This window comes from Neolamprologus brichardi, chromosome 9 (genome assembly GCF_056152115.1).
Source record: "Neolamprologus brichardi isolate AB-2024 chromosome 9, ASM5615211v1, whole genome shotgun sequence".
Classification (NCBI taxonomy): Eukaryota; Metazoa; Chordata; class Actinopteri; order Cichliformes; family Cichlidae; genus Neolamprologus; species Neolamprologus brichardi.
The window spans coordinates 36,406,045-36,430,998 of record NC_142112.1 but is presented as its reverse complement, the minus strand read 5'-3'; the positions used below and the strand labels follow the sequence as shown (position 1 = coordinate 36,430,998).

General features: G+C 43.8%; 2 protein-coding genes across 5 annotated transcripts; both read right to left on the bottom strand.

Moving 5' to 3' along the window:
• Window positions 1-555: 555 nt before the first annotated feature.
• Window positions 556-12,956, bottom strand: apoob (apolipoprotein O, b). Of its 3 annotated transcripts, none has more exons than XM_087846544.1 (9): window positions 12,812-12,956; window positions 10,127-10,237; window positions 9,821-9,946; window positions 8,820-8,852; window positions 6,903-6,957; window positions 6,702-6,797; window positions 5,623-5,714; window positions 1,343-1,432; window positions 556-1,259 (listed from the first exon to the last, which is right to left on the bottom strand). In XM_087846544.1, exons 1-9 carry the CDS (start codon window positions 12,827-12,829, stop codon window positions 1,215-1,217), a joined length of 666 nt encoding a protein of 221 aa, XP_087702670.1. In that variant the 5' UTR covers window positions 12,830-12,956; the 3' UTR covers window positions 556-1,214. The 3 variants fall into 3 exon arrangements, with proteins under 3 accessions (XP_087702670.1, XP_087702668.1, XP_087702669.1); XM_087846542.1 differs by lacking the exon at window positions 12,812-12,956 and adding an exon at window positions 10,580-10,667; XM_087846543.1 differs by lacking the exon at window positions 12,812-12,956 and adding an exon at window positions 10,580-10,667 and having other exon boundaries at window positions 6,903-6,954.
• A 3,254-nt stretch (window positions 12,957-16,210) lies between these two features.
• klhl15 (kelch-like family member 15) lies at window positions 16,211-24,172 on the bottom strand. 2 transcript variants are annotated; one of them, XM_006807929.3, is made up of 10 exons: window positions 23,951-23,990; window positions 22,848-22,935; window positions 21,174-21,282; window positions 20,735-20,873; window positions 20,454-20,642; window positions 20,140-20,364; window positions 17,828-17,989; window positions 17,489-17,698; window positions 17,101-17,291; window positions 16,211-17,013 (listed from the first exon to the last, which is right to left on the bottom strand). In XM_006807929.3, exons 3-10 carry the CDS (start codon window positions 21,191-21,193, stop codon window positions 16,254-16,256), a joined length of 1,896 nt encoding a protein of 631 aa, XP_006807992.1. In that variant the 5' UTR covers window positions 21,194-21,282; window positions 22,848-22,935; window positions 23,951-23,990; the 3' UTR covers window positions 16,211-16,253. The 2 variants fall into 2 exon arrangements, with proteins under 2 accessions (XP_006807992.1, XP_087702620.1); XM_087846494.1 differs by lacking the exon at window positions 21,174-21,282 and having other exon boundaries at window positions 23,951-24,172.
• Window positions 24,173-24,954: the final 782 nt, after the last annotated feature.

Below are 24,954 nucleotides of genomic sequence, written 5' to 3'. Positions count from 1 at the left end.
CGGGAAACAGGAAACTCGTCCAGTAATAGTTTCCTCCGGAGTTTAATTTTAGAGTGAGAACTCAAACATCCCATACGGCCACTGTGGGCATTAGCTGGTCTTTAACCTCCCAGCACCAACGGTGTGAGAAAGAACAGCGCTGGACAACGTCCAGGTCGTCCTCTTGGTTTTTCTGTTGTGCTTCTGTCGGTGGAGGCGAAGCCGCTAATTTACGTGGAGCTGCAAGTGACAGCTGTTCACTTTAAGTTTCACCAGCAGCCAAACGGATAACTTATTAAAATAAAATCACCTCTGGACAGTTTCTATAAAGCAATTAAATGTACAGATGTGGTACAGATGTGCATGGGAATCCATGAGAGGTGACTAACCTTTAGGCCCAGCCTCTAGTGGACGTTAGAGGAACTGCACCGTTCAGCGTTGTCTTTGTGAAAACAGTGAGATCTATTTTTCTTTACTACAACATACAGGTGAGATTTAAAGATGTAATCACATAATAACAATAATTTAAATATGTAATTTTAATGAGTAACTATCAAAAGAGAAAAATAAATGCAGTTTTAGTGTTAAATGCTGGATTTAATTACACATAATATATACAGTACAATGTTAGACATGGATATTATGCAGTTCATTAATACCTGAAGATGGGTGCACACATTAACACTGCATTAAATCAGGATTATAAGAATCACAGTGTGACCTGAATACTACATCGGGGGCGACTTCATTCGTTTACATCCTCCTCCAGAGGACAGAGGCAAAGCTCTGGGATATATGCCGTCTAAGTTCACTGACATAAATAGTAAAAACTAAAGAAAGAAGTCAATCCCAGCTCTTCAAACAGTCAAAATATTCAGTTTGCTTCAAAATAGGAGAAAAGAAGAAGAAAATCCTGACAGATATGAATAAAAATGAGTCTTAACGACTGATCGGGCAGAGTTTAGTGGGTCTGTGTAGCAGAATGGGACGTTAACGTACGAGGAAGTGTTTTGAAAGGTGACACTGTGACCTGTTCTGTTAAACCGGAGGAGCTGAAGTCATCGAAGGAGAAAGAAGGAATGTTTACAGAGGAGGAAGAGGAGGAGGCGTCCAGTGCAATGAGCCGAACCGCTTCTGGGAAGAGGCGGAGGTGTTATTGGAAAGATTCAAAGTGAAGCTCACATGTAACGACCGTCAGCTCGGGGAGGTCCACAGGTGTTAGCGGCTCGCCGTCTTCAGCTGCTCGTGTTGCTGCCCTTCGTTTGCTCTTTCTTCTCAGGCTTCACAAACACACACACAAAAAAACCATCAGGTGATGAAAACAGCAAAGCGAACACATGAAAAGCATCCGCCGCAGACTCACCTCCTTCTTGCCAAACGGTGGATTTTTCCACAGAGTCTCCAGAGCGGCGCGGCCCTGCTGAGTCCAGGTGTACGCCGAGTCTCGACTCGCCTGCAGGAAACACATCAGCTAAACGCAGACGCACAGATAGAAAAGGATCTCTGACGCTGACGTTTGGTCGCTGCTGAATTTTGTTAGAATTATAAACGGCCTGTTTTTGTACAGCGCTTTACACAACATTCAGTCATTCACACACTGGTGATGGCAGCTACAGTGTAGCCACAGCTGCCCTGAAGTGCACTGACAGAGGTGAGGCGAGGACACTGGCGCCACCGGGCCCTCTGACCACCACCAGTAGGCAACGGGTGAAGTGTTTTGCCCAAGGACACAACGACCGAGACTGTCCAAGCTGGGGCTCGAACCGGCAACCTTCCAACTCTTGAGCCACGATCGATAACAAGAATATGAAATTTAATTGTAATACGAATGATTCATTAATTTATTAATGATTTATTTCCAGGCTTCAGCCTTTACCGGACAGCAGAGTGGGCAGGCCCACACAGGAAATGGTCCGGGACTCGAGCCTCTGATGTAAGCGTCACCTGCTCAGCCATGATGGCGCCCCCATCATTATCACTGAACTCAGAAAAAGAGCATTTCCTTGAATTATAAGTAAATTCCAAAAGTGGGGATTTCAATTTAAGCTTCTGGTGTCGAGCTGAGCATGATTGAACTCTCTGCCATTAGCAGCGAAACTGAGCTCATCATGTCGTCCTTTGGTTAATATTTAACAAATGTTACAGGCACTGCAACTCAGGAAGGAGAGAAGACTTCACATCTGATTCAGAGGCTACACCGACGTTATTACAGTGAACTTAAACCAAAGCTAGAGGGAAACATTACTTTTAACTGAAATCAAAATAAAACCAGACTTTTTAAAAAGACTTCGTGCACAGAAAGAACCATGACGACACAAAGTGTTTGCCCACTTCCTGATTTAAAAAAGATATATTTGTCACACGTGCACATTCAGATCAGCAAATGAATTTTAATATTAGTCAGATAAGAAAAGCTGAGTTAATACAAAAGGCAGTTTTTAAATGATAATTTTATTTATTAAGGGAAAAAAGTCAACCAATCCTACGCGGCCCTAACAACCGGTCGTGTGTCTGTGAAGCTTCTCAGTCATCCAGGTCATCGTAGTCTAAGGAGCTTGGACAGAAAAGCGTCTGAAGCTTCTTGGATCAGAGGTGAAACGTCTTCAAGCAACTTAAACAAGTCCAGACGCTTTTCTTTCCAAGCTCCTTACACTAATAACCGGCTGTCCCACCTTCAGCTGCAAGAACTGCAGTCAGCCTCTGTGATAACTCAGTGAGTTTGTCCACGTCACTGTGGACGACCACAGTGACGTGGACAAACTTGGTCCACTCTTCTCTGCAGAATTGTGTAAATTCAACCACACTGGAGGACGTTTGAGCATAAACAGCCTGTTTAAGGTCACACCAATGATCTCAGTTGGATTTCAGTCCAAAACTTTCATTTGACTCTAACGTTTGATAAACAGATTAATGCTGTCACCAAGTCCAGCTTCTTTCACCTTTGACTACTTACTGAAGTGAAGCTCTGTTTGAGAGACTTTGAGAGAGCTGTCCATGCCATCTTTTGTAATCGTTTTTACTCCGGTGTCATGAGTCAGTCGACTGCAGCGCGGTTACTAACTGGCACACGCAGCCGAGACCACATATCTCCCGTACTGGCATCCTTGCACTGGCTGCCAGTTAGCTTTAGAATTCATTTTAAGATTTTATTATGTGTTTTTAAGGCGTTGCGTGGGTTTGCACACTCGTACCTTTCTGATGTTTTGCAAGATCACTGAGGCCTGTGGATCAGAGGCTCTTAGCTGTCCAAGGTCCAGATTAAACACAGAGGACACCGGGCCTTTGCTGTGACTGTTCGTTCACATCATTGGACACTTTCAAAACCCGTCTGAAAGTCCACTTTTACTCCATGGCTTTTAAATCAGAAGGAGTTTGTACTACTTTTATTTATCTTACTTCTTACTCAAATCTTCTAATTTTATGATTCTTTTTAACTTTTATCATGTCTCCTTATGTTTTTATTTCTTTGGTTATCTTAATTGTACAACATGTGTTGTTTTAAATATACTATATAAATTTGACTTGCTCACCGTCCTGCTGCAGAACCAAAGAGCTCCTGAGCTTCAGGGTTGGAACTGCTGGTCGGACATTCTCCTTCAGGACTTTCTGGTACACATCAGAATTCACGGTTTCATCAATTACAGCAAGTCGTCCAGGACCTGAAGCGGCAAAGCAGGCCCGACCCATCACACTACCACTGTGTTTGACTGTTATGGTGATGTTCTCTTCACCCAACACTACAGGACACAAAGTTCAACTTTGTCAGTCCACAGAATATTTTTGTTGGGGGTCATTCAGACGTTTTTTCTTTTTTTTAAAACTATATTTTAGACATTTGTGAGCCGTTCTGTTTGGTCAGCAGTGCTTCTTGTCTTGGATCTCTCCCATAGATGCCATTTCCCCCCCACCAGTGTCTTTCTTATCGTTGAATGATGAACTCTGACCTTAAGTGAGGCCTGCAGTTCTTTGGATGTTGTTCTGGGTTCTATTGTGACCTCATGGAGTCAGGCAGACTGGCCACTACTGGGAAGGTATGATAGCTCTCCCAGTGGTTTACTGGAATCTCAAAGCCTTTGTAACTGGACTGATAGCTGTCAGTGACTTTAGATGGTGAATTGATGAGTTGCTTTTTGAGATCTTTAGGATATTTTTTCCTTAATAAATTAAATCATCATTTAAAAACTGCCTTTTGTTTGTTGATCTGAAGCATGTACGTGAGACAAAAAGAGTTTTTACTTCCTAACGCAGCCCCAAAGGGATCTGCGTCTCCTTCCAGGATCGAACCAGGGATGGTTCACTTGCTGTGTGACGTATAAATCACTGTGGAGGCAAAATAAAAACATCCGGGTCGGTGGTTTTGATTGGTCGCGCTCCTCTTGTTTGTATTTTAATCAGCGAGACGCTGCAGCAGCTTGAAATAACGACGTGACTTTCTGGAGACAACTTTGCGGTCGCTTTGCTTTCTGTTTAAACTTCTTCTGATCTGATACGAGCGCTGACACGGAGACTTTTTCTGCCCGGCGACACAACCTGCATCACCGAGGAGGAAGCAGCAGACCGGCCAGTGTAAAAAGTGACATGGCTGTATGGTCAGCGGTGACATCACAGTCCTGGTTTCCTGTTTTCATTTCTGATTTTAAAGCTCAGCATCAGGTTTTCATGAATCTGAACATCACTGGAAACACTACAGATATCTCCTGAGTGGACTCTGACACACTTCTTTTAAGTCGTGAGATCAGATGTTTTCACATCCTCACCGTGCCTCCGTTTCACTTCTGCATATGTTACAGCTGTGTGCATCTGCCCGGGCGTGCCTCTGTCTCGTTCGTGTGAAGGAAACAAAGTGATTAAAACCACCCAAGTGGAAATTAGAAACACAATTCACAGCCCGGGCTTCCTGCACGGAAACACAACCCTTTCCGAACGGGAAACGCGTCACAGATCAAACGCACAACGTGTTTACGAATGATCCCTGGAAAGATTTCATCTGGGATTCGTCCGTCAGAGCTGTGCTGATAACGTTTAGAAAGTCAGGAGGTTAATTTCCTCGGTGGAACAAATTTATTTGTGGCTAAAAATTAAAATAACTGAAACAAGCTGGCAGCTGTTTCCTGACTGCGTGTCAGCACTGTGGGCAAGATTACAGAAAACTAAACCTGAGTTTGAATGTTTTTATCTACATCAGGTGAAGCGTTCACACTGATTCAGTAAACGCAGCAACAGTTGTTCCTCAGTGTGAAACAGCTTTTTATATTCACCAAGCAGCTCCGTAAGCTAGCAGACAGAACTGTTTTTATCATATTTATCATGTTTTAACAGTACGTGGCGTGGGCAGATGTTCGCCTCTGGACACGAGGACAGTCAGAGACTTAAATCAACCAGAAAAGACCAGGCGAGAGACTGAGTGATCCAGGAGCTACAATCCTCCCCTATCAGCTCTAATTAGCATCTGTGTGATCCATCTGCAGTGCCGACACTCCTGGCTCCGAAAAAGCATCATGGACGAGGCTGAGACGTCCGAGTTGAGGCTACAAGAAGCCAATCGGGGTGTTTGTGACCATCTTTTAGATACAGTCTATGTTTTTGTCACACACAGTCACACTCAGACACTGTTCTGCTGTGTGTCAGCACATAAACACACACCTTCAACACGGTCGCAGCCTGCTGAGGGTAAAACATGGAGGCGCTCAGGGCCATGAGGCCAACTGGGAACACCAGACGCTTCAGCCTGGAGCCTGTGGGGGGAGGGAGGGAGGGGGGAGAGGGGGAGAGAAAGAGTCAGTCACCTTTTGTTCTGTTCCTCGTTACCTGTACACACTTTTTACTGGGTCACTGAATATCTTCAAAGACAGAGCAGCTACTAATCCAGCGTTTACAGAGTAAATGCATGACTGTGTGTGTGTGTGTGTGTGTGTGTGTGTGCAAACACATAAAAATACAGTATAGATGTTCTTTATAATGTTGATCTTCTTTATGTAACTACGAGATCACAGCTGCAGGAGGTAAACATTAACTAACCGAGACCCAAAACCTTTTTTTTAAAATTAAAAATAAGATCAAAGAGACAAAACGATGCTTTGTGTCTGGGACTTTATGAATGAGCTGTATTACTTGTGTATAACACAACATTAAATGTATATTGACCAACATGACATTGATTTCGGGTTTGCAGTGTGCAGGACGCCCTGCAGTCTGCCTACAGGAAGCTGTTTAAATCAAACGCACTGTCGTTTGTCTGGACCGAGACCACATCCTCCTGCAGAGGGTCTGTTTGGTCCTCACCTGAGTGAGACCACCGTGCTTACATCTACACAAATGAACAACACCAAGGGGGGAAACGGAGTTTGATTTAAACGAACGAAACATTTAAGTGTGGAAAAGCACGCCTACATGAACGAGGATTATTTTGTTCTCCGGCAGAGTCCACGGATAAAAATATGGAGCTGGACACGAGCAGAGGAGATCCACTTTAATAACATTCATAAGTTTGTGAGCAGCCACATGAAACACGATCTAACAGCTTTAGATTAACACGTCTCCAAGCCTGCCGGGAGCTGCAGGGCTCCAAATGTATCAGCAGCAAAACACGGAGAAAAATGTGAAGAGACGGCGCTTTGTCAAGGTCGCTTTAGACACATTTGTAAAAACCTAAACTGTAACACTCGTTATCGGTCCCTCTGACGCGATTCATCAGTGAGAAAGAGCCGATGTTCCCACGTTACCTTTGGCCAAATAAAGTCCCAGGAAGCCGGAGAAACCCACCACCGCCACACTGGGGTAGAGGTCAGGAGGAGGGTCGCTGAGGAACTGGTACACGTCTGAAGGACAGAGTGACGGAGCTTTAAATGTAATGTTCAAACACAAACAGGCTGCCACACACGCCTTCGTTAAACAGCTGATGAAAGTGACGAGCGTTTCCTCACCTGTGACTGTCGTTACTGATGTGCCGATGACGGGCTCCACCCTCTGGTACACCTGCTGAGGTCCAAAGATCATCAGGAGGACCACAAAGAAAAGACACACAAGAGTTTGAACTAAGGCTTTTAACTAAGACAGGAAAAAGAGAGCACATTACACCAGTGTTACGCTCATTACACTGGCTTCCACATTTCAGAATTCATTTTAAAATCTTGGTACTGACTTTTAAAGCTTTGAATTGTGATGCCCCTGCTTACATTTCTGATCTTTTAGAACCCCACGCTCCCTCACGCAGCCTGAGATCTTCTAATCAAAGGCTGTTGGTAGTCCCACGAACTTGTTTTAAAACCAGAGGTGATAGATCTTTTAGAGCGGCGGCCCCCAGGTTGTGGAAGTCTCTCCCTCCATCATTACGTTGCCTTGATTGTATTTATTCTTTTAAAAAGCAGCTTAAGACTCATTTATTTAGATTGGCATTTAATTAGATTTGTGCTGTGTTTTATTATTAATGTATTTTATATGTTTTATATTACTGTGAAGCGCTTTGTGGTTTTTATCCTGTGAAAAGTGCTATATAAATAAATTGATTTGATAGTTTTGTTTTTAACAGCTATTTAACTCTTCACACGTTCACCTACAGAGCCGACGTTCTCCACGACATGCTGTTCTGACCTTTATATCCATGTTTCCTTTTAAAATTTGATTCTTTTATCATGTTTGTCTCGTTGTTTTCAGCGTTGGTCTTTGTGTCATAATGTCTGGTATTTGTCAGATTGTAAGAAGTTACAAGGATCCAAGAAAAAGATACAATCCTAAACACGAGGCCCAAATCCTCCTCAGGCTGGTTTTGGGTATATTTTTATCTCTCATAACCAGAGATGGGCAGTAACGCGTTACTTGTAACGCGTTACTGTAATCCGATTACTTTTTTCAAGTAACGAGTAAAGTAAGGGATTACTATTGCAAAAATGGTAATTAGATTACCGTTACTTTCCCGTAGGAACGCTGCGTTACTGCGTTACTAAAACCGTGATTTTTTGCGAGAATGTCTCATGACAGTGACGTAAACGAGTGCGACGTTCGTGACAACAGCTGTGTGCAGATCAACAATGGATCATATATCGAGTGCAGAGAGAGTATGAGCGTGCAGCGTTTAAAGCGTGGAAGTACTGACCTTACTTTGAGTTTGATTCCATAAAAAGTGACAAAAACATTAGTGTCCGTTGTGCGTGGGAAGAAAACTTCTTTTTACAGCGAAAAAAACCCTAAACTTCCGAGCAAGCACCGAGTAGCTACGACGTAATGGGAAACTCACAGAGAAACTCGCGGATTCTTCCACTGACCGCTGCACACCTGCACCAGGGTAAACCTCCGCCTACCCCACTCCTGCTTTACAGGTGAAAATAGAGCAACAGGACCGCTAGTCTTTGACTTTATTTATTTTCTGCTGTGTTTTACTCGCATCTATTTTTAAGACTGAGTGTAAACACACAAAAAAAATATTTTATTTTATGTGCTGGAATGTGCAGAAAATAGGTTTAAATGTTAAACAAATTTCTTCCAGTCAGAGAATGTTGCAGATAATTAATTTTTGCTTGATGCATAAAGTTAAAAGATTAAAACTAATAAAACAAGTTTTAAAAAGAGACTTTTCCATTTGATTACATTTTGAATGATGGATTATGTAGAAAAAGTAGAATTGGGCTGAAAGATCTATCGCTTTATCACCTATTCAGGTTGTAAATCGTGTTTTTAAAAAGTAACTAAGTAATTAATTACTTTTGAAAATAAGTAATCAGTAATTAGTAACTGATTACTTTTTTCAAGTAACTTGACCAACACTGCTCATAAGGGCCAAATGTGATATTATACTTACTGTGCATGCTGTGAATATTTCAGCTCAAGTTCCAGCATTTACTCACCTCCACTTTCTCCAAAGCAGCTCGGCCAGTTTCCTGCAAAAAACAAGAGACACACATAAATTTCACTTGTTAATGGAGCGTTTTACTATTTACCAACAACTACAGAACAGAGACAAACTGCTTCTGTCTGATGGTTTGATTATTTCCTGTGTCACATGAAGAATAATGGAAGGAGAGACGAGGTTAATGAAGGATGGATATAAGGACTGATGGAAGGAATGATGGGTGAAAGATAGCAGGATCATGGATGTAAGGAATGGAAGGACAGAAGTAAGGAAGCCAGGAAGCACAGCTGGTAAGAAAGGAGGAAGGAAGGAATGATGACTGGAAGGAAGGATGGATGTCAGTAGGAAAGGAAGAACAGAAGGACAGAAAGAAAGGAGGATGGTTGGAAGGCTTAAAGGTGAGGAAGCACGGCGGTAGAAAGAAAAAAGAACAACAAGAGGAAGGGAGAGAAAAACAGAAAGAAAACCAAGAAAAAGATCAACGAAAGGAGAACAGAAAGCAAAGAAATTTCAAAGACAAGTTCCCAGGCGTCTCTCTGGAAGCAACCAGTTACTGGTCGTCATGTCTTTGTTGCACGTCTTCACCTCAAGGCCACAAACCTCACAGAAACAGAAATGCCGCCTCCTCTGAGGCAACACGAGCTGTTTGGATTCAGTGGGAATGTTTCTGCAACAGTGGCAGAGAGGAAGAAAAAAGGATCCCACAATGTCCTTTATTAGAAAGAAAGCCACAGGCTCGTGGAGACTGTCGAGAACAACAGGAGCACAACAGCTTAGGCCGCGTGACAGCTTCTCTTCCAGAAACACATCATCAGCACAAAAATCTATAAGAACTGATCTGCCACAGTCTGAAAGTAAATAAAATCTGTACTTATAGGTCAAATATAATTTAATATGTAAAGTGCTGCTTGCTTTGGACAGATGTCCATGTTCATCATAAGGTTGACTAATTTTCTGTTTTTCTTGAGTTTTCCACCTGAGGTTAGGTAAACAAACCTGACACTGGCTCGTGTATGGTTCTGCCCATTTCCTCAGTGAGGCCACCCTCTGCTCCACCGGCCCGGCCTCTGGCTCTACGTACTGGGCCACCGCTGCTTCAGGGCTGGTGTACAGAGACGGCAGCTGAAACAAATACAGAATGTGACCTTCTGAAGCTCTGCGATGTAGATGCTGTCCCTCCAGGGTCAGCTCTGACTCTGATCCAGACCTCTGTGGCTGTGTGCACTACGTCATAAACATGATGTAAACAAAGTCACAAACAAAGTAAGACAAAGTCTTTAGAAAGGCTCTGTCTGAACCCACCTCCTCGATGCTCAGAGGCGGCTGGCTGCTCTTCTTCTTCCCCTCACCTGCAGCCAGCACCGAGCCGCCCAGCAGGGCCGCCAGCCCCGGAGCCGCGGCACATAGCGACACCTGGCGGCAAACAAGCATAGTAAACACACCGGTTAGACACGCAGTGATACAGTGGATGACTCTGGGGTGTCAGTTACACGTATTTAACACGAATTCAGATATAATACAACAAAACAGAAACACAAAAAGGAGTTTCGGTGTCTCCTCATGATTAATGGCTGTTTGTTATACGGAGGAGCTAACACAATGCTAAGGTTAGCTTTCAATTAGCCTAGCATCGTTTAACTGACTTTTCATTGTCGTTTTGTTTTTAAAACCTCAAGTTTCGACAACATAGAGACAGTACTTAAAACGGGATGACTTTACGTGTGACAAACGATGAACACGATGAATAAAACTCACCAATCTAGCATATGACATGCTCCGTATTGGATGACTTTCGCTTTTCTACGGCAAGCCAGAGGAAAGAGGCGCATGCGTAATGCTCCAGGAGCCTACGATAGACATAAACATATTAAAAATATTTGAATTAATTTAGGTACAATAAAATCGAATAAAATAAAACTAAGTAAAACAAAAATAACAACATTTAAAAGTAATAATGTAAAAAAATAAACAAAATAAAATATTAATGGGTGGGGGAATCAGGGAAACAGCATCTCAGCAGGTGCCAGCACTCGATAAGCTCACTCCACCCAAGTCTCTTACTTTCTGTCCTTATGTGTTGAACTGAAAATATAGAACGACTTCAAGATAAATAACAAGTGGGGGTAAAATACTAAACTTATCTCAAGGACTGATACAGGTTGAGCTTCTGGGACGCCCACTTCTCCAGTTAGTTCCTAATTTTATGTTGTGACTGATATATTTTAATAATCACATGTATTTACATCCATTTTTTCTGTCAGCCTCAGCTGAAACATTGTAAAGTAAATAAACAACTTCAGTTATAATTGTGTACATACAAATATCAGCTGATATTTGCATATTGTATGGATTTTTTTTATAATAATTATAATAAACCTGCATGCAGGTTTTAATTCATTTTCATTCTTCAACTGGCTTCATTAACCTGTAATGGGGGAAATGTCATGTAGACAAAGTAAACAGAGTCATAAAAGCACAAATGCAGGTGAAAGTTGACCAATATGAACATTTATTTCTGGAAAGAAGTTACAAATCATTTCCAAAGAGTTTCTACTCAGATTATAAGATATGTTAATCTGATTTTACTTTCTTTTTCAGATACAGTCGTTGTAGCAAGGTATGCCTTTTTTTAATCCTCTACTCTGTTTTCCTACTGACAGACTGGTGGACTAAAGGATGCTGCGCTATGACTGGATGTGCCTCGAATTGGGACAGTAGTACTTTATTGGTTACAAGTTTCTTCTTCAAATGGCGACATGAGAGAAGGAGGAAGAAGAGGAAGAGCAGCGAGCGGACTGCAGTGGCACATGACGTTTAAGGTATCAGCTGCAGAGTATAGGGACACGGAGGAGATGTGAAGGGAGGAGCAGTTAATGAAAAGATTCATTTTCCTGCCTCAGTTAAGACAGCAGAACCATGCACTTAAATTTAGGAGGTCCTTAAAATCACTAACAGTAGAAAGGGACCCAATTTGAAATTCAATCGATCTACGCCGTTTTATTTGCTTACAAAAAATATTTTATTCGGCTTAGAATCACTTCCTATTTTGCTTCTCATCATCCTTGCCCTTCATGCGGTGTCTCTGTGGCCCATCAGTGGGGCCTGCCCCACAGTTTGAGAAGCGCTGAGCTAAAGTAAAGAGAGCACAAGAGTTTTAAAACATCTGAAGCACTGAACTGTTTACAGAACTTAAAAGCAAAACAAGTTTATTTTGTGTTATTGTTTGGTCTTCAACTTCAATTTTTAACGGAGTTTGATTGGGTTAAAGTGTCCAAATCAGTTGTTAAATGACTTGTTGGTACAGAGATATGGCTGCAACGTCTAGCTGATTTAAAAAAAAACAAAACATTAACCTCTGCAGCAAAAATGTCCTAAATCTGCTGACTCGAGCTTTTGAAATGTCAACAAAGAGATGAAATGCGACGTAAATTATCTACTGCAGGGACACGCCTCTCGCCTGCTGCAGAGGCGTGTAGGTGGGGGAAGATTTTCAACCATTTGGGGATTATGTCCCCACCAAAGAAACCAAAGTGGCTTTGCAGAGACTGTTAAAGCTGCAGCTCAGGACTCGAGAGATTTGTGGACAGCCTGACGCTGCTACAAGAAGAGGAACGCGAAGTATGACACTCTGAGTACTTGCATACAGGAAAATGCAAAGGTGCTGCAATACTTAAAGTACGCCTTAAGACTGAAAGAAAAACCTCTCAGAGCATCCGTCGATGAGCCACATGCAGAGAAGACAGACGGCCCGAGTATGAAATAAGGACAGACGATGAGGTACGACCTGAAAACAACACGTCTTATGATGAAGTCTCGTCATAATAAATAATCCTACAACTGTTACTGCATAGCTCAGTGAAAAGCAATACCTGTAGAAAATAAATAACTTAAATATACAGCTAACAGACAAAACTGCATCAGTGTGTGCTCTAGCCCTTTTTCACAGTTGGCTCATGAAAACAAAAAAGACAAAAATAAAAACAATACAAGCACGGAGCTGGTCATCGAGCACGGCTTACTGGGCTGCAGGATCGAGGCGTCCCACTGCTGAGACGTGCAAGCTACAAAGACGGAGTTTGCATCAGCTGGGGAAGGCGAAACCTTTAATGTCTGAAATGAACACACCACTGGTGCAAGTCATTTAAACACTGGCTGGTAACTGTTTGATTCTTTCACAGCTTAATGCTTTGGTTATACTGACCTCCAGTGTTTGCAGCTTACATCGAAACACAGATCTTGTCTGCAGAGATAAAATATGAAGTGTGTAAACCGACCAAAGAAACAATGAACCTGAAGCAAGAACCTCTAATACGAATAGAAGCAGATTTGAAAGAATCTTTGGGGTGCGAACAGTAAATCAAGACATTAAATACATATATGATCAGCTGTCATGGTTTTGATTTGATCTTTTTCATTGTATATACAAAAATGTGCAATATAAGTGTGTCCTTTGTTAAGAAAATAGCTTTTTAAATTTACATTTACAACAAACGGCTAGAAAAAGTGTATTTTTGCAGCAAACCAGATTGCTAAACTCAGGAGAAAGCTAGCTGCTGAAAAAGCCATGGGTCACCTTACTAATGCTAAAGCTAAGTCTTACTGTTAGCTAAACTCCCGATAAGGGTAGCCATCATGGCTGCCATCTAATTTTCCCTTTGTGGTCATTGCTACCTCAATTTCATGGAATAGATTATAAACAAAAGCATAGTAACTACAAAGCTACAGTTAGAGTCTGAGTTAGCCACAGCTACTTTCGCGTAAAGATCTTTTTTTATTAATTATAAATATTTAAATATAACAATATATTTTACTACTTCTGTATTTCATTATTCTTCATTGTGAGATGTGCAATCTATGGAAGCTTATTTTTACCCCTGAAAAACAAAACAAAACAAAAAAACCAACCAAAAAAAACCAACCAAAAAAACAAACAAACAACAAAACAAAACAAAAAAAAACAAAACAAGAAACTGCCGGATTGAACAAAGTAAAAATTTCAACTTGCAACAAAATTTCACTTCGGTATCTTGAAATTTTGTCTAAATGTCCAAGTTAGACATTTTTAAGTTACTTTTAAGCAAGTCAAAAATGTTGTGATACCAAACTTGAAGATTTAAGTAATAAATATTCAGTAAGTTTCGGGATGACCAAAAATACAGATTTATATTCATTTTTATAGGATTTTCTCCCTTCAAGTTGTAGAAACAACCTTCCATAGAAATGACACAATTGAAACAAACCACGTCTCAAGCTAACACCAATTAGTTTGGCAATGCTGTAAAACAGAAAATTTACTTTTGGACTTATTTTTATGGTTCATCTTTCTTAAACTACTTTTTTCCCCACTGTAAGTGATAAATACATTTACAGCTTTGGAAAGAAAACCAATTAGACAGCCAAAGGCAGATGGCCATCTTCAGTTAGCCGAGGCTAATCTTAGCTAAAGTTAAAACCCTGTGTTGCTGTCTAAGACTAACATTTTGGTTGTTTAGTTTGATATTTAATATGTTACAGAGACCATTTTAATAAGTTCATAATAAAGTTATAGGAGCTAAACTCCTGCGAACACTAAGCAGCTTTTAGTAGGTTCCATAGATGGTTAACTAGGTAGTTAGCACTGCTAAGGTTATGGGGGCTTAAACAGTAAAAAGCTAGCTGCTGTTGTAATAGCAGCTAACCTTAAAGCCTGAATAGAGATAGGTATAAATATTCTCCTATTTGTCATCTGGAAATTACCATTCATTTTAATGAGTTTAAAGATCATTTGACTGCAGCTAAACCAGTTTAGAACAGAAAGAGATAAAAGTCAGTCAAACTGTGGCTAATGCTAGTTTGCATAAATCTGAATAGATATTCTCTTATTTTTGGTATTTTCATGCAAGTTGTAATTTAAAGTGTCTTTAAAAATCACCAATGATGCAACTGTAATATGCATTACAAAACAACAGTTAAATGTACTACTTAACTCAGTAGGATATAATGCTAGGTGCTGATACACCAGCTAATATTGTCAGAGCTAGCCTTAGCTAAACCGGATTGTAGTTATACCAGTAAGCTTAGCAGATCTCAACAGCATTAAGAAATTTCATGTGACCCTTAAGTCATATATTCAAATGTATTTGGTAAGTGGCAGAAACTTGGCTGTAAGGGTAATAAACGAGCTATTGTTTCTCAAAGAGGTTAAAACGGAGTATTGTTCTAAGACAGGGTGCACTGTATTTTAAATGTTGAGTGGGTACAATTATGTCAATTTTTATGCTTAACAAGAAAACTACTTCAGAGTTTGATATTCAGCCTCAAAACTCATTTTTCATACAGCTAACAGTACTTCTGACAACATCACTCTGGTTAATGGTTTTATAATCGTTTCTGGTCCTTTATCATCAGCATAATGCATTAAAATGTTCTTGCATGAGGTCCATTGTTTCTCAAATGTTTCAACTCGTTTAGTCAGTCTTGACTTGTCAGCCATAAAGTTAATTTCAGACACGCGTCTCCAGCATTACAGCACATTCAGCCGCTGGGAGGGAAAAATTGTGCGTTTGCACACAATAACAACCAATAAAGTGCAGGGAATGTAGATGAGAGTGAGTAAAGCTGTGTGAGTCCATCATCATCATCACTGTCAGGATACATTTACTCTCAAACTGTGAGACAGAGGAAGGAAGAGGAGGACAGTGATGCTGTGCTGGATGAACATGAGCATAGTTTGATGATATCTGGGAGCAAAGAGCTGAATTAGGACTGAAAGCTGGAACGCACTGGAAGCGGATTTATAACAGCTGATAGCCGTTAGCAGGTTAAAGCGTCTACAGTTGTATATTTGGAGAGGCTCTAAAATGACTACACTACAGTGTATACAGTGTTACAGCTTGTTTCTACACCCGACTGTATGTTTGTTGTTATATATTTATAGGGCATTTTCCAGTGTTTGATATAATCACTCACTAACAGATGGCTTCAAAAGAAACGAACCTAATTCAAGTAGGATTTGTGGTGCAGGTTTGTTCGACTGGTGCGTCAGAATCGGGCGCTTCCAGTGCGTTTCTGCGGTAAGCCTGACCGGAGCGCCTAAATACAGAAGGTGAGAAGTAGAACAGGAAGCTGACCATAGTCCGAACATAAACCGGCAGAATGAAACCATTTTTCTTTCCTTACGATTACTTTTTCCTGTATTTTCTGAGAAAGCTAAAAATGTTCACGGGTGGCGTCTCACGCGCCACGCTTTGACTGCTGCTTCCTTCGTTTAGGAAGAGCAACGCTATGGCCCCAGCCATTTTCCTCACCTTAAGGTAAGTGCTGGTCTCCAGTTTAAAAGCCTGTAGTCTCCCACCTGTAAACACCTGATCCCGCCCCCCCACCCCTCAGCAGGAAACTTCAGTCCGTGACGGTGCGTTTCTATAAAAGGAGGCGTGCGGTGGAGCAGACCTCAGCTGCAGCGTCTCACGTGCTCTAGCACGTACTCTGGGAAGTGCAGACTGCACACCTGCAGACCGTCCAGTTTGCAAGGCATCCTGGGATACTCGTCCTCCTTCCACTTGTTTTCCTCTGGGTCGAACGTGAGGATGGAGTCACTGTAATGGCCGTTGTAACACAGACCGCCCAGCACCATGATCTGCCTGTCCAGCACCGCCACCCCGTGACCGCTGCGCCCGATGGGCATGGAGGCGAGGATGGTCCACTCGTCAGTCTCTGGGTTGTACACCTCCGTGGACGGGCAGCCCTGCGACTCGAAGGACGCCCGCAGGATCACGCACACGCCTCCGAACACGTACAGCTTCCCGTTGTGAGAGATCATCTTGTGGAAGCAGCGGGCGTAGTTCATTTTAGATTTGTTCTCCCAGCAGCTGGCGTGGGTGCCGGGCAGCAGCGGGCCGCGGCCAGCGCGTGTCCTGTGTGAGTCCGACCCGCCCGCGCTCCCCCCTCCGCCCCCACCTCCTGCTTCCCGGCCCGGATCGAACACGCACACCTGTTTGGAGGTGGAGGAGGAGGTGATGCCGCCCGTGATGTACAGTTTCCCGTTCAGGACGGTTCCCTCGTGGCCGTACTTGTTGACGGGGTACGGGTCCACGAACTCCCAGCGGTCCTCTGTGATGTCGTATCGCTCCGTGGAGTAGAAGGTCTCGTCTCGCGTGCGGCCCGCCACGGCGTAAATAAACTTTCCAATGACGCCCACGGCGAACTCTGACCTGCGAACGACAAACAAACAACTCAGAAGAAGGTCGGCGAGGAAATCGGCTCCTCGCTATGCAGCCGTGACCTCGGAGTTCTCTCACCTGGGCACAGACATGTCCGCCATGCGTAGCCACGAGTTCTGTCGAGGGTCGTAGCGGTACACTTTAGAGGAGGCGTGAAATTCACCGTCGGGCCCCAGCTCCTCTCCGCCCAGCAGGAAGGCGAAGTTGTTGACGATGGCCAGGCAGTCGGGTCGCAGCGGCACCTGAGGTCCCTCCAGCTCCCACCACACCTGAGACACAGTTAACCAGTTAGATCCAAACACTCCATCCTGAACTTTAAAGGAGGATCAGCGAGGCAACTCGGAGATATTCTCCCCAACAGCCGATGGGACGAGGAGCGCTCAGAAAGGGAGGCAAGATAGACGTGTCGGACAGGAAGCGCACAAAAAGTGTACGCTTCCTTCCATGTAGGTAAACGAGCGGCTACCTTTGGACGCTGCAGCAGGAGGATCTTGCTGTTGACCATGCTGTGGCCAATCATTCCCCTGAACACGGCCGTCTGCGGGCGGACGGAGCGGATGCGGTTGGAGCGCGTCTCCACCAGAGGCTGCTGGTTGACATCATGAAAGTAGCTGAGAGCCTGATCGACCTCCTGCCGCAGCTGCCTGGAGTAACGGTAGAACTCCGACGTCTTCACCTGAGTGGAGGAAAGCTGTGAATTATGGGGCTGGCTGTAGGCTTAACGTCGCTACAGTGACCTGCGTTGAGCGACGAAGCTCAAAAAACTGAAGGTGACCGTCCCCATCGGTCAGAAAGCAGCGCTCACCTTCTCGAAGATGTTGGCCGGGGTCATGAGACAGAAGCGGATGGACTGCACGATGGTGTCCGTGTGCCTCCAGCGCCGCCGGTCGTGCCGCAGCCACGCCTGCACTGCTTCGTAAAGCTCGATTTCTGGGAAGCGACTCAGAGCGTCGCTGTTCAAGTACGCCTGGATCAGACAAACAGGAGGTTTGTTGTCACTTTTAAATATTTGCCCCCAAATTTAAGCCCTGCAAACTTCCACAAACACTACAGAGACCACAAGAGATCAATCCACAGCAACTAGAGAAAACAGTGCAGATGAGAAAATGCAATACAGCAGAAAACATTAAGGCATCTCTGGAGCATTTTCAAAATATTACTCCCAAAACAGAAAATCCATCCCATCAGAGACCTGTGCATGTGCTTGAGTCTCTGCAGTAGGGCTGCCACGATTACGTCGACGATTTATTTAATAGTCGACGCGTCGTTTGAAGCTTTGTAAGATCACAAAAGACACAGGAATAAGTAGTAGGATTTAAGAGTGTAATAACGGACTGAAACAGAAGATGGCAGCACTGCATGTACAAGGATGCCAGCTGCCGTTAAACCCCGAAGAAGAAGAAGAAGAAGTAGCAGCCCAGCTCAGTTTCCAACAATGGCGGCAGCTAGTTAGTTTTAATATTACTCTTATTATTCTTTCTGGGTCACAAAATAAACGTTTAACATATTTTCAGGGGAGAATGTAGCTGTGTAAACCTCAAATATCTGCTCAGTTTATCAAGACACCACATATTTTCAAAAGCGCTCCGACGTTTTCGGAGACGTCTGTTAGCCACTAGCTCGATAGCTAGCCGGGGGCTAGGCTAACTAGAGCCGTGAGAACACCGGACTCCCGGCAAATAATTTTCAAACCCACTGCTATCTTTCGCTACTCAGGTTAAACATATATAAGTCACTTAGATAACTTAAAAATGTTGTTGTTTGGCTTTTTTTAGTATTTTATTTGTTCCTGAGTAAATCGGTTTGGCTGAGATTAAAGTTATAGTTTTTACACAGCTGAATAAACGTCAAGCAGACAGCTGATTATCAGAAGTGTGAGATGCTCGAGAATATACTCCGGTGTCCTGTTATATTTTAGATAGCAAGGAGTTTATTAAACTTCACCGAAACAATCTGCAAATTTCATTAAAATTTAATAAACTATCATCTTGTCTTTATTTTTAGTTAGCACATACCTTAAACACTTACAGCTGTAAGCTAATGATAGTTATATAAGAGCAGATGCTGCTGGTGCAATAAGCTGCACGTTTTACGTCCAATGGATGACGATCTGATTAGTCGACTAATCGCAAAAATAATCGGTGACTAGTCGACTATCAAAATAATCGTTTGTGGCAGCCCTACTCTGCAGGTCTAAACCTAAGATTACAGGTAAGCTTTAAATTTCTATTCTATCAAATGTCACTGAGCAGCTGCTACATCTCAAAGTAATAATCTTCCTCTCCCGTCTCTTTCTTACACCTTCTCTGCCTCTCAGGGAGAACTTCTTATTCTCCACATACGTCTCTGCACCGTCAGCTCAGAGAGAGGCTGTGATCCCAGCTGCACACTCTGTGTTTGCTGCTTTGTTTCAGATTAACTAACACTTCATAAGAATGAGTTCAGGTTATGTTTCCACCTCCTTATTAAAGCTGGCTACATGACTTTACTGACATCTGCACGAATTAACACATAACAGGAACGAGAAGGTTAAAAAAAGGACTTAAACAGGACGGTGGAGGCTTTACTTTGGATTCGTTTGACTTTAAGGGTGAGATTTATCCACCAGCTAAACTCTCTCGTTGATATTTACCAACAGCTGCTGCGTAAAATACATTTTATGAGTACTGAGAACAACAAATGTGCCTTTAATTTGCTCATCGCCTTTTCCCGAACCCTCCGGGAAACATTTCTCTTGCAGTCTGGGCTATTTGTACCTCACTAATGTATTTGCAGTTTTCTTTAAAACATGCACCGGGAGTCAGACACAGCCCAAGACCGTCAATAAAACACACTGCTATTAAAGGTGTGAGGATGCCTGCACAGGAGTGCAAATTAAGAAGAGTAAACACACATTTTCAGATGAATTTTTTAAATCAGAAAGAAGTCAAACAGTTTAGTTTAGTTCCAGAATCTTTATATAAATAAAGATTCGACACATAGTCGATCATTTTATCCGTTTAGAAACGTCTTTCTTTGTCAAACTGTCGCTTTAACAACTATTTCTCAGACTTCATAACAAAGAAAAGCGTGACGTATAATAAAATATATATCAAATCTGTGCTCGTTTAATCGAACCTGCAGTCTCTCGAGGCTGAGGTAGGACAGGAAGTCGGGTCGGCTCATGAGTGGGACAAAGTTTTCGAGCAGGAAGTTGTCGAGCTGCTCCTGGACGCCCTCCACGCCCACGCTGAAGTCCTCCAGGAGACGCATGACCTCGGCGCAGTTCTCGAGGCAGATCTTAGCCAGCAGGAAGGAGCAGCAGAACTCCACCGCCTCCGTCAGCTGGACGTACATGGCCGCCTGCGGGGAGAGGAAGACGCGTTCTTAAAGCGACGGCGGATTGAATTTTGAGGCTCACGAGGAGCTCCGTTGAACTGCGCGCGTGTTACCTGCAGGATCTCCTGCACCGTGGGCATGCTGAGCTCCAGCGAGCCGTAGTACATGAAGCGGAGAATGTGGCCGAACCCAGCAGCCGTCAGCCCCTTCATGTGGATCTTGTCCTGGTCCCGCTCCCTCATGTCTGCCGTGAACATGACCCGGAAGTAGTCGCTCTGGGTGGCCAGCAGCGCCTTGTGGGCCTGAAAGTGGGAGGAGCAAACCAAACGGGGTCAAAGACCAAACCCTCATCCTTTAAACGGAGCATCGTGTGACACGTGCTGTAGTTGCGTACCTGGAAGTGGTGCTCCTCGATCAACAGCGTGACGTCCAGCAGCAGACGCTCCTCGTACAGCGCCCTGAAGCCCGACGACACGCTCCCATCGTGCACCTGAGACAGGTACACCTCCACATCCGCCCCCGACATAACACACCTGAAGGCGCGAGCGAGCCAGAAGAGAAGCGTGAACAAGGAGAAAGGGATGAACCGTGAGGAAATAACAACCACACGAAAACACACAGAGAAGAGACGTCTCTCCAAGGACACAAAGGTGCTGAGAAACAGCGAGCGAGGAGCTGGAAGGTCATTTAAAGAGATGTTAAAAAGCTTCGCACGTCAGCCGCCGCGCACCAGCTGACGGAGAAGAGAGGAAACCCTTCACACGCACAACACAAACACACAGAAACTCACGCGTGCTCATCCGAGAACGTAAACACACACGCAGCACACTCACCTCTGATTGGCCACGGGCATGTCAGAGGGGGTTGTCCGAGCCAATCAGAGGACAGTGCCCCTTGTGTCCAGCAGATGCTAACAAAGTCCCTTTTCTGAGCGTCAATCACCTGGACGACAAAGCCAACACAGTTAAAGCGTGAACTCCTGCAAACTTGCACCAGAAACATGATTTACAATCAGAAATCATCCTTTTAGTCTCCACACTCATGTCAGCAGTTTAGTGTTCATATACATGTGTTTACTCATCATGATACAAAAAATATGAATACAAGTTGAATGGAGGTAAAATGATGGTGGGATTGAAAGAGGATTCCAGTTTATTACAGCCTGCAGTTTGTTTTTTGGGGGGAAATCTTGGAGGTTATTCAGCTCAGGAACAGGCTGGCATGGAAATCAGTTGTATTTAGGATTCTGTTGGTTACCTGGGGGCGATCGTGGCTCAAGAGTTGGCAGTTTGTCTTGTAATCGGAAGGTTGCCGGTTCGAGCCCCGGCTCCGACAGTCTCGGTCGTTGTGTCCTTGGGCAAGACACTTCACCCGTTGCCTACTGGTGGTGGTCAGAGGGCCCGGTGGCGCCAGTGTTCGGCAGCCTCGCCTCTGTCAGTGCTCCCCAGGGTGGCTACAATGTAGCTGCCATCACCAGTGTGTGAATGGGTGGATGACTGGATGTGTAAAGCGCTTTAGGGTCCTTAGGGACTAGTAAAGCACTATATAAATACAGGCCATTTACCTGCTGATCATCCTTCAAGATTTTGCCGTCAGACTCTGATAACTTCATGACAACAATCACGGGACGAGACCAGCACCTCCAGCTGGTGGCGTCGTAAACTCTTTAGAACCACAGCTAACGGTCGCTACGTTAATAATTCGCTTACTGGCCGACTAGCAAGAGCATCACCTTTTAAAGGTCTAGTTGACTAGTGATGCACACGTGCCTGTTTCTACTTCCTCTGCTCTCAGTTTCACTACATGCGACCTCCTCACAGACCGAACAGGAGAAGATGCTGCTTTTAGCTTCTGTGCTACGTCAGCTCTCCTGCTGCTGACGCGCGGCGCAATCAAACGATACCCTGATGTAGCTTTTTGGGTCCGAACTTAAGTCTAAATATGAGATTGTCTGAAGACACAGATGGTAAAAGCTCAGGCGTCAGATATAAAGTTATTGTTTTCAAGAGGTTAAACCAAAATAACCCCTGAATTTAAAACCACCCAGACTGTAATAAACTGGAATTTAACAACCAAAATAAAAATCTAATTAAACTCGAATACTTAAGAAACAAATGAAAACGAGACATGGAAGAGATTCAGTGAGATGGAAGCTATGGGTGACAGGAATAACAGCGTGTATGGGAAAGAAACGTGGGAAATAACCCATCGAATCACTATTACTAGTTCGGTATTTCAGTTAACTACAAGTATTGTTGATTTTTCATCGTCTGTACATGAAGAAGTGGAAATAAATCTGATAGAATAACTTCTATTACTTCTAAAGCATTAAAAATCACTGGTATCATAGCTAAATTTAAGGATCCAAGACTTTAACCTTTGACCCCTCGCCCTCCCCCCATCACATCCTAAAAGTCAGCGGGCCGAAATGAGGCAGATGGTCTGGAGGAGGGCGGAGTGGAGATAAAAATGTATATTTATGGTGGAGTTCTGCGTGTTTGACGTACCTTTTGGAGCCCGGGCGAACAATCACAGGCTTCGACGGCTGAGCGCTAAGGGGCCGCTCGCATTTCCTGTGTTTGTGCTTGCCTGGTTCTGACGGGAGACAGAAGAAGATGCTCTCAGAGACAAAGAAGGCTTAGATGAAGAGGAAGACAGTCCACGGTGCGTTCAGGGGCTTGTAAATCACAGCTCTCATGCACAGAAGTGCTGTAAAACACACATCCTCGGCAGTTTACAGGGATATTTAATTTACTGGCTCTTTGGTAAGAGTTTCACCTGTGACAATTTAAAGGAAAATCCAACGTTAAAGCGACAAGTACTGAACAGATACATTAGTTTATGTGAGAGGTGTTTCTCTCAACCTGCTCTCCAAGTCAGGTCTCACGTGTGTGTCCCAGTTTGACATGTTTTAATTATGAAGATTGAGATTTTTTATTATATCAATGCTTTTGTGAATATGCCAAAACTCTTCCGCCTCTGAGAAATGAGGATCATGCTAAGCTACTCTAGCGGAGCTGGAAATGTGTGTTAAGGCTAAATTGTTAACGAAAGTTGAGGCTTTGTTTAAGCTTGTTTGGCACTATAGCTGATTAGTCCTGTCAGCACTGCTTTCAGTGAAAACGGGATGTAGGCAACAGAAAGCAGCTCGCTGAGTCGGTCTAGCCTCGTTTTCATCTCTCTCACCCGGTGCTGACCTCACCTGGGTCTGCCTCCAGGTGAAAAAGAAAACATCCGCACACTTGTCACCAAAATAAACCTCCCGCTAACGTGTTAAATCTGCATCAACACGCGGTTTAAACTGCCCTCGGTTTCCGTGTTTACTTCTTCAAACAGCAGCGGGGGGACAGCTTGCTCCGAGCCGCGACTGGAGCTCCAAAACAAAGGCTAACGCTGGCGGATAACGGTCCCCACACTCGGCTGTACTGACGGAACATGGCGGCGTACATTTGTGGAAGATAAAGGAGGAAACTGTCGCAAACTGAGCGGATATTTCGCTCCGTGTTTGGCTAAACTCGCTGTCACGACTCCGAGTTGGAGCTACAGGGGCTCCGACAGCTGCTTAGACCGGCGGAGCCGCTTTAGCTTAGCCTAAATCCAGCCGTCTCACCTCGGCGGTGCGAATCTCCACAACCCCTCTTCGACCAGCCAGCTCTGGCTCCGTCGGACATCAAGTTGCGAGTTCGATTCCGAGATCAAGAAAGCGGGTGGCAGCGTTGCACTGCCATGTTGGCATCAGCGTCCATCTGCCAATCGCACAGACCCCCCACACGGAGCTAAATTAAACGGGTAAAAAGCCACAGCGGACCACAGGCTCTGCGGACGCCATTTTCTGCACCGGCGTCATTTCCCTTTTGGGCGGAACTGAAGGGCGTAGTGCGGCGCTGCATCAAAGATCGTGTATTTACCAAGAGGAATCACTCCAACGAGAAAGAAAAAAATCCCTAAACATACCCGGTTTGCGATGATGGCTAACTTACTCAAACCACGCACGAAGAGAAAAAAAAGCACAAAAACACTTAAAATGATTTTGTTTTTAAAGAGATGCTAAACATTGAAAATAAAATAACTACGCTACACACTTTCATATGAATAATGCACTCACATAAATGTACAAATGGTCAGTCCTCAATCATCCAGGTAAAGAATTCCCAGAAAGTTCACTTTGTTCATCTGGACGTCGTGTTTTCACTCATCAGCGGACTGCGGGGTTTCCTGATCTTCTAAACAATGCATCTGCATAAGGACTGAAACTTGGTGTCACTTTCCTCATCATTAACATGCAAATTGTGATGATCGTTGATCAATGACCATGAGTACCATTCACGCAGAGTGGGGAATCCACTCTGTGAATGGCGTTAATCACAGCGTTTCATCTATCACACAGGAATCTGTACATACATGTGCACCGAATCTGGGCCGTAGGCGAGTTCAGAGCGCCCCTACAATAACTATATTAACAGTACTAATATTTGATCGCTTAAATAAGACTTTGTTGTTGGGGATGAAAGAGCAGATCTAATTTAATGACACAAATCAGTGATGCAGATTTAAAACACGCTTTGACTAAAATGGAGAGCAGGAATGAAGACACCAGAGAGAGAGAGCAAATAG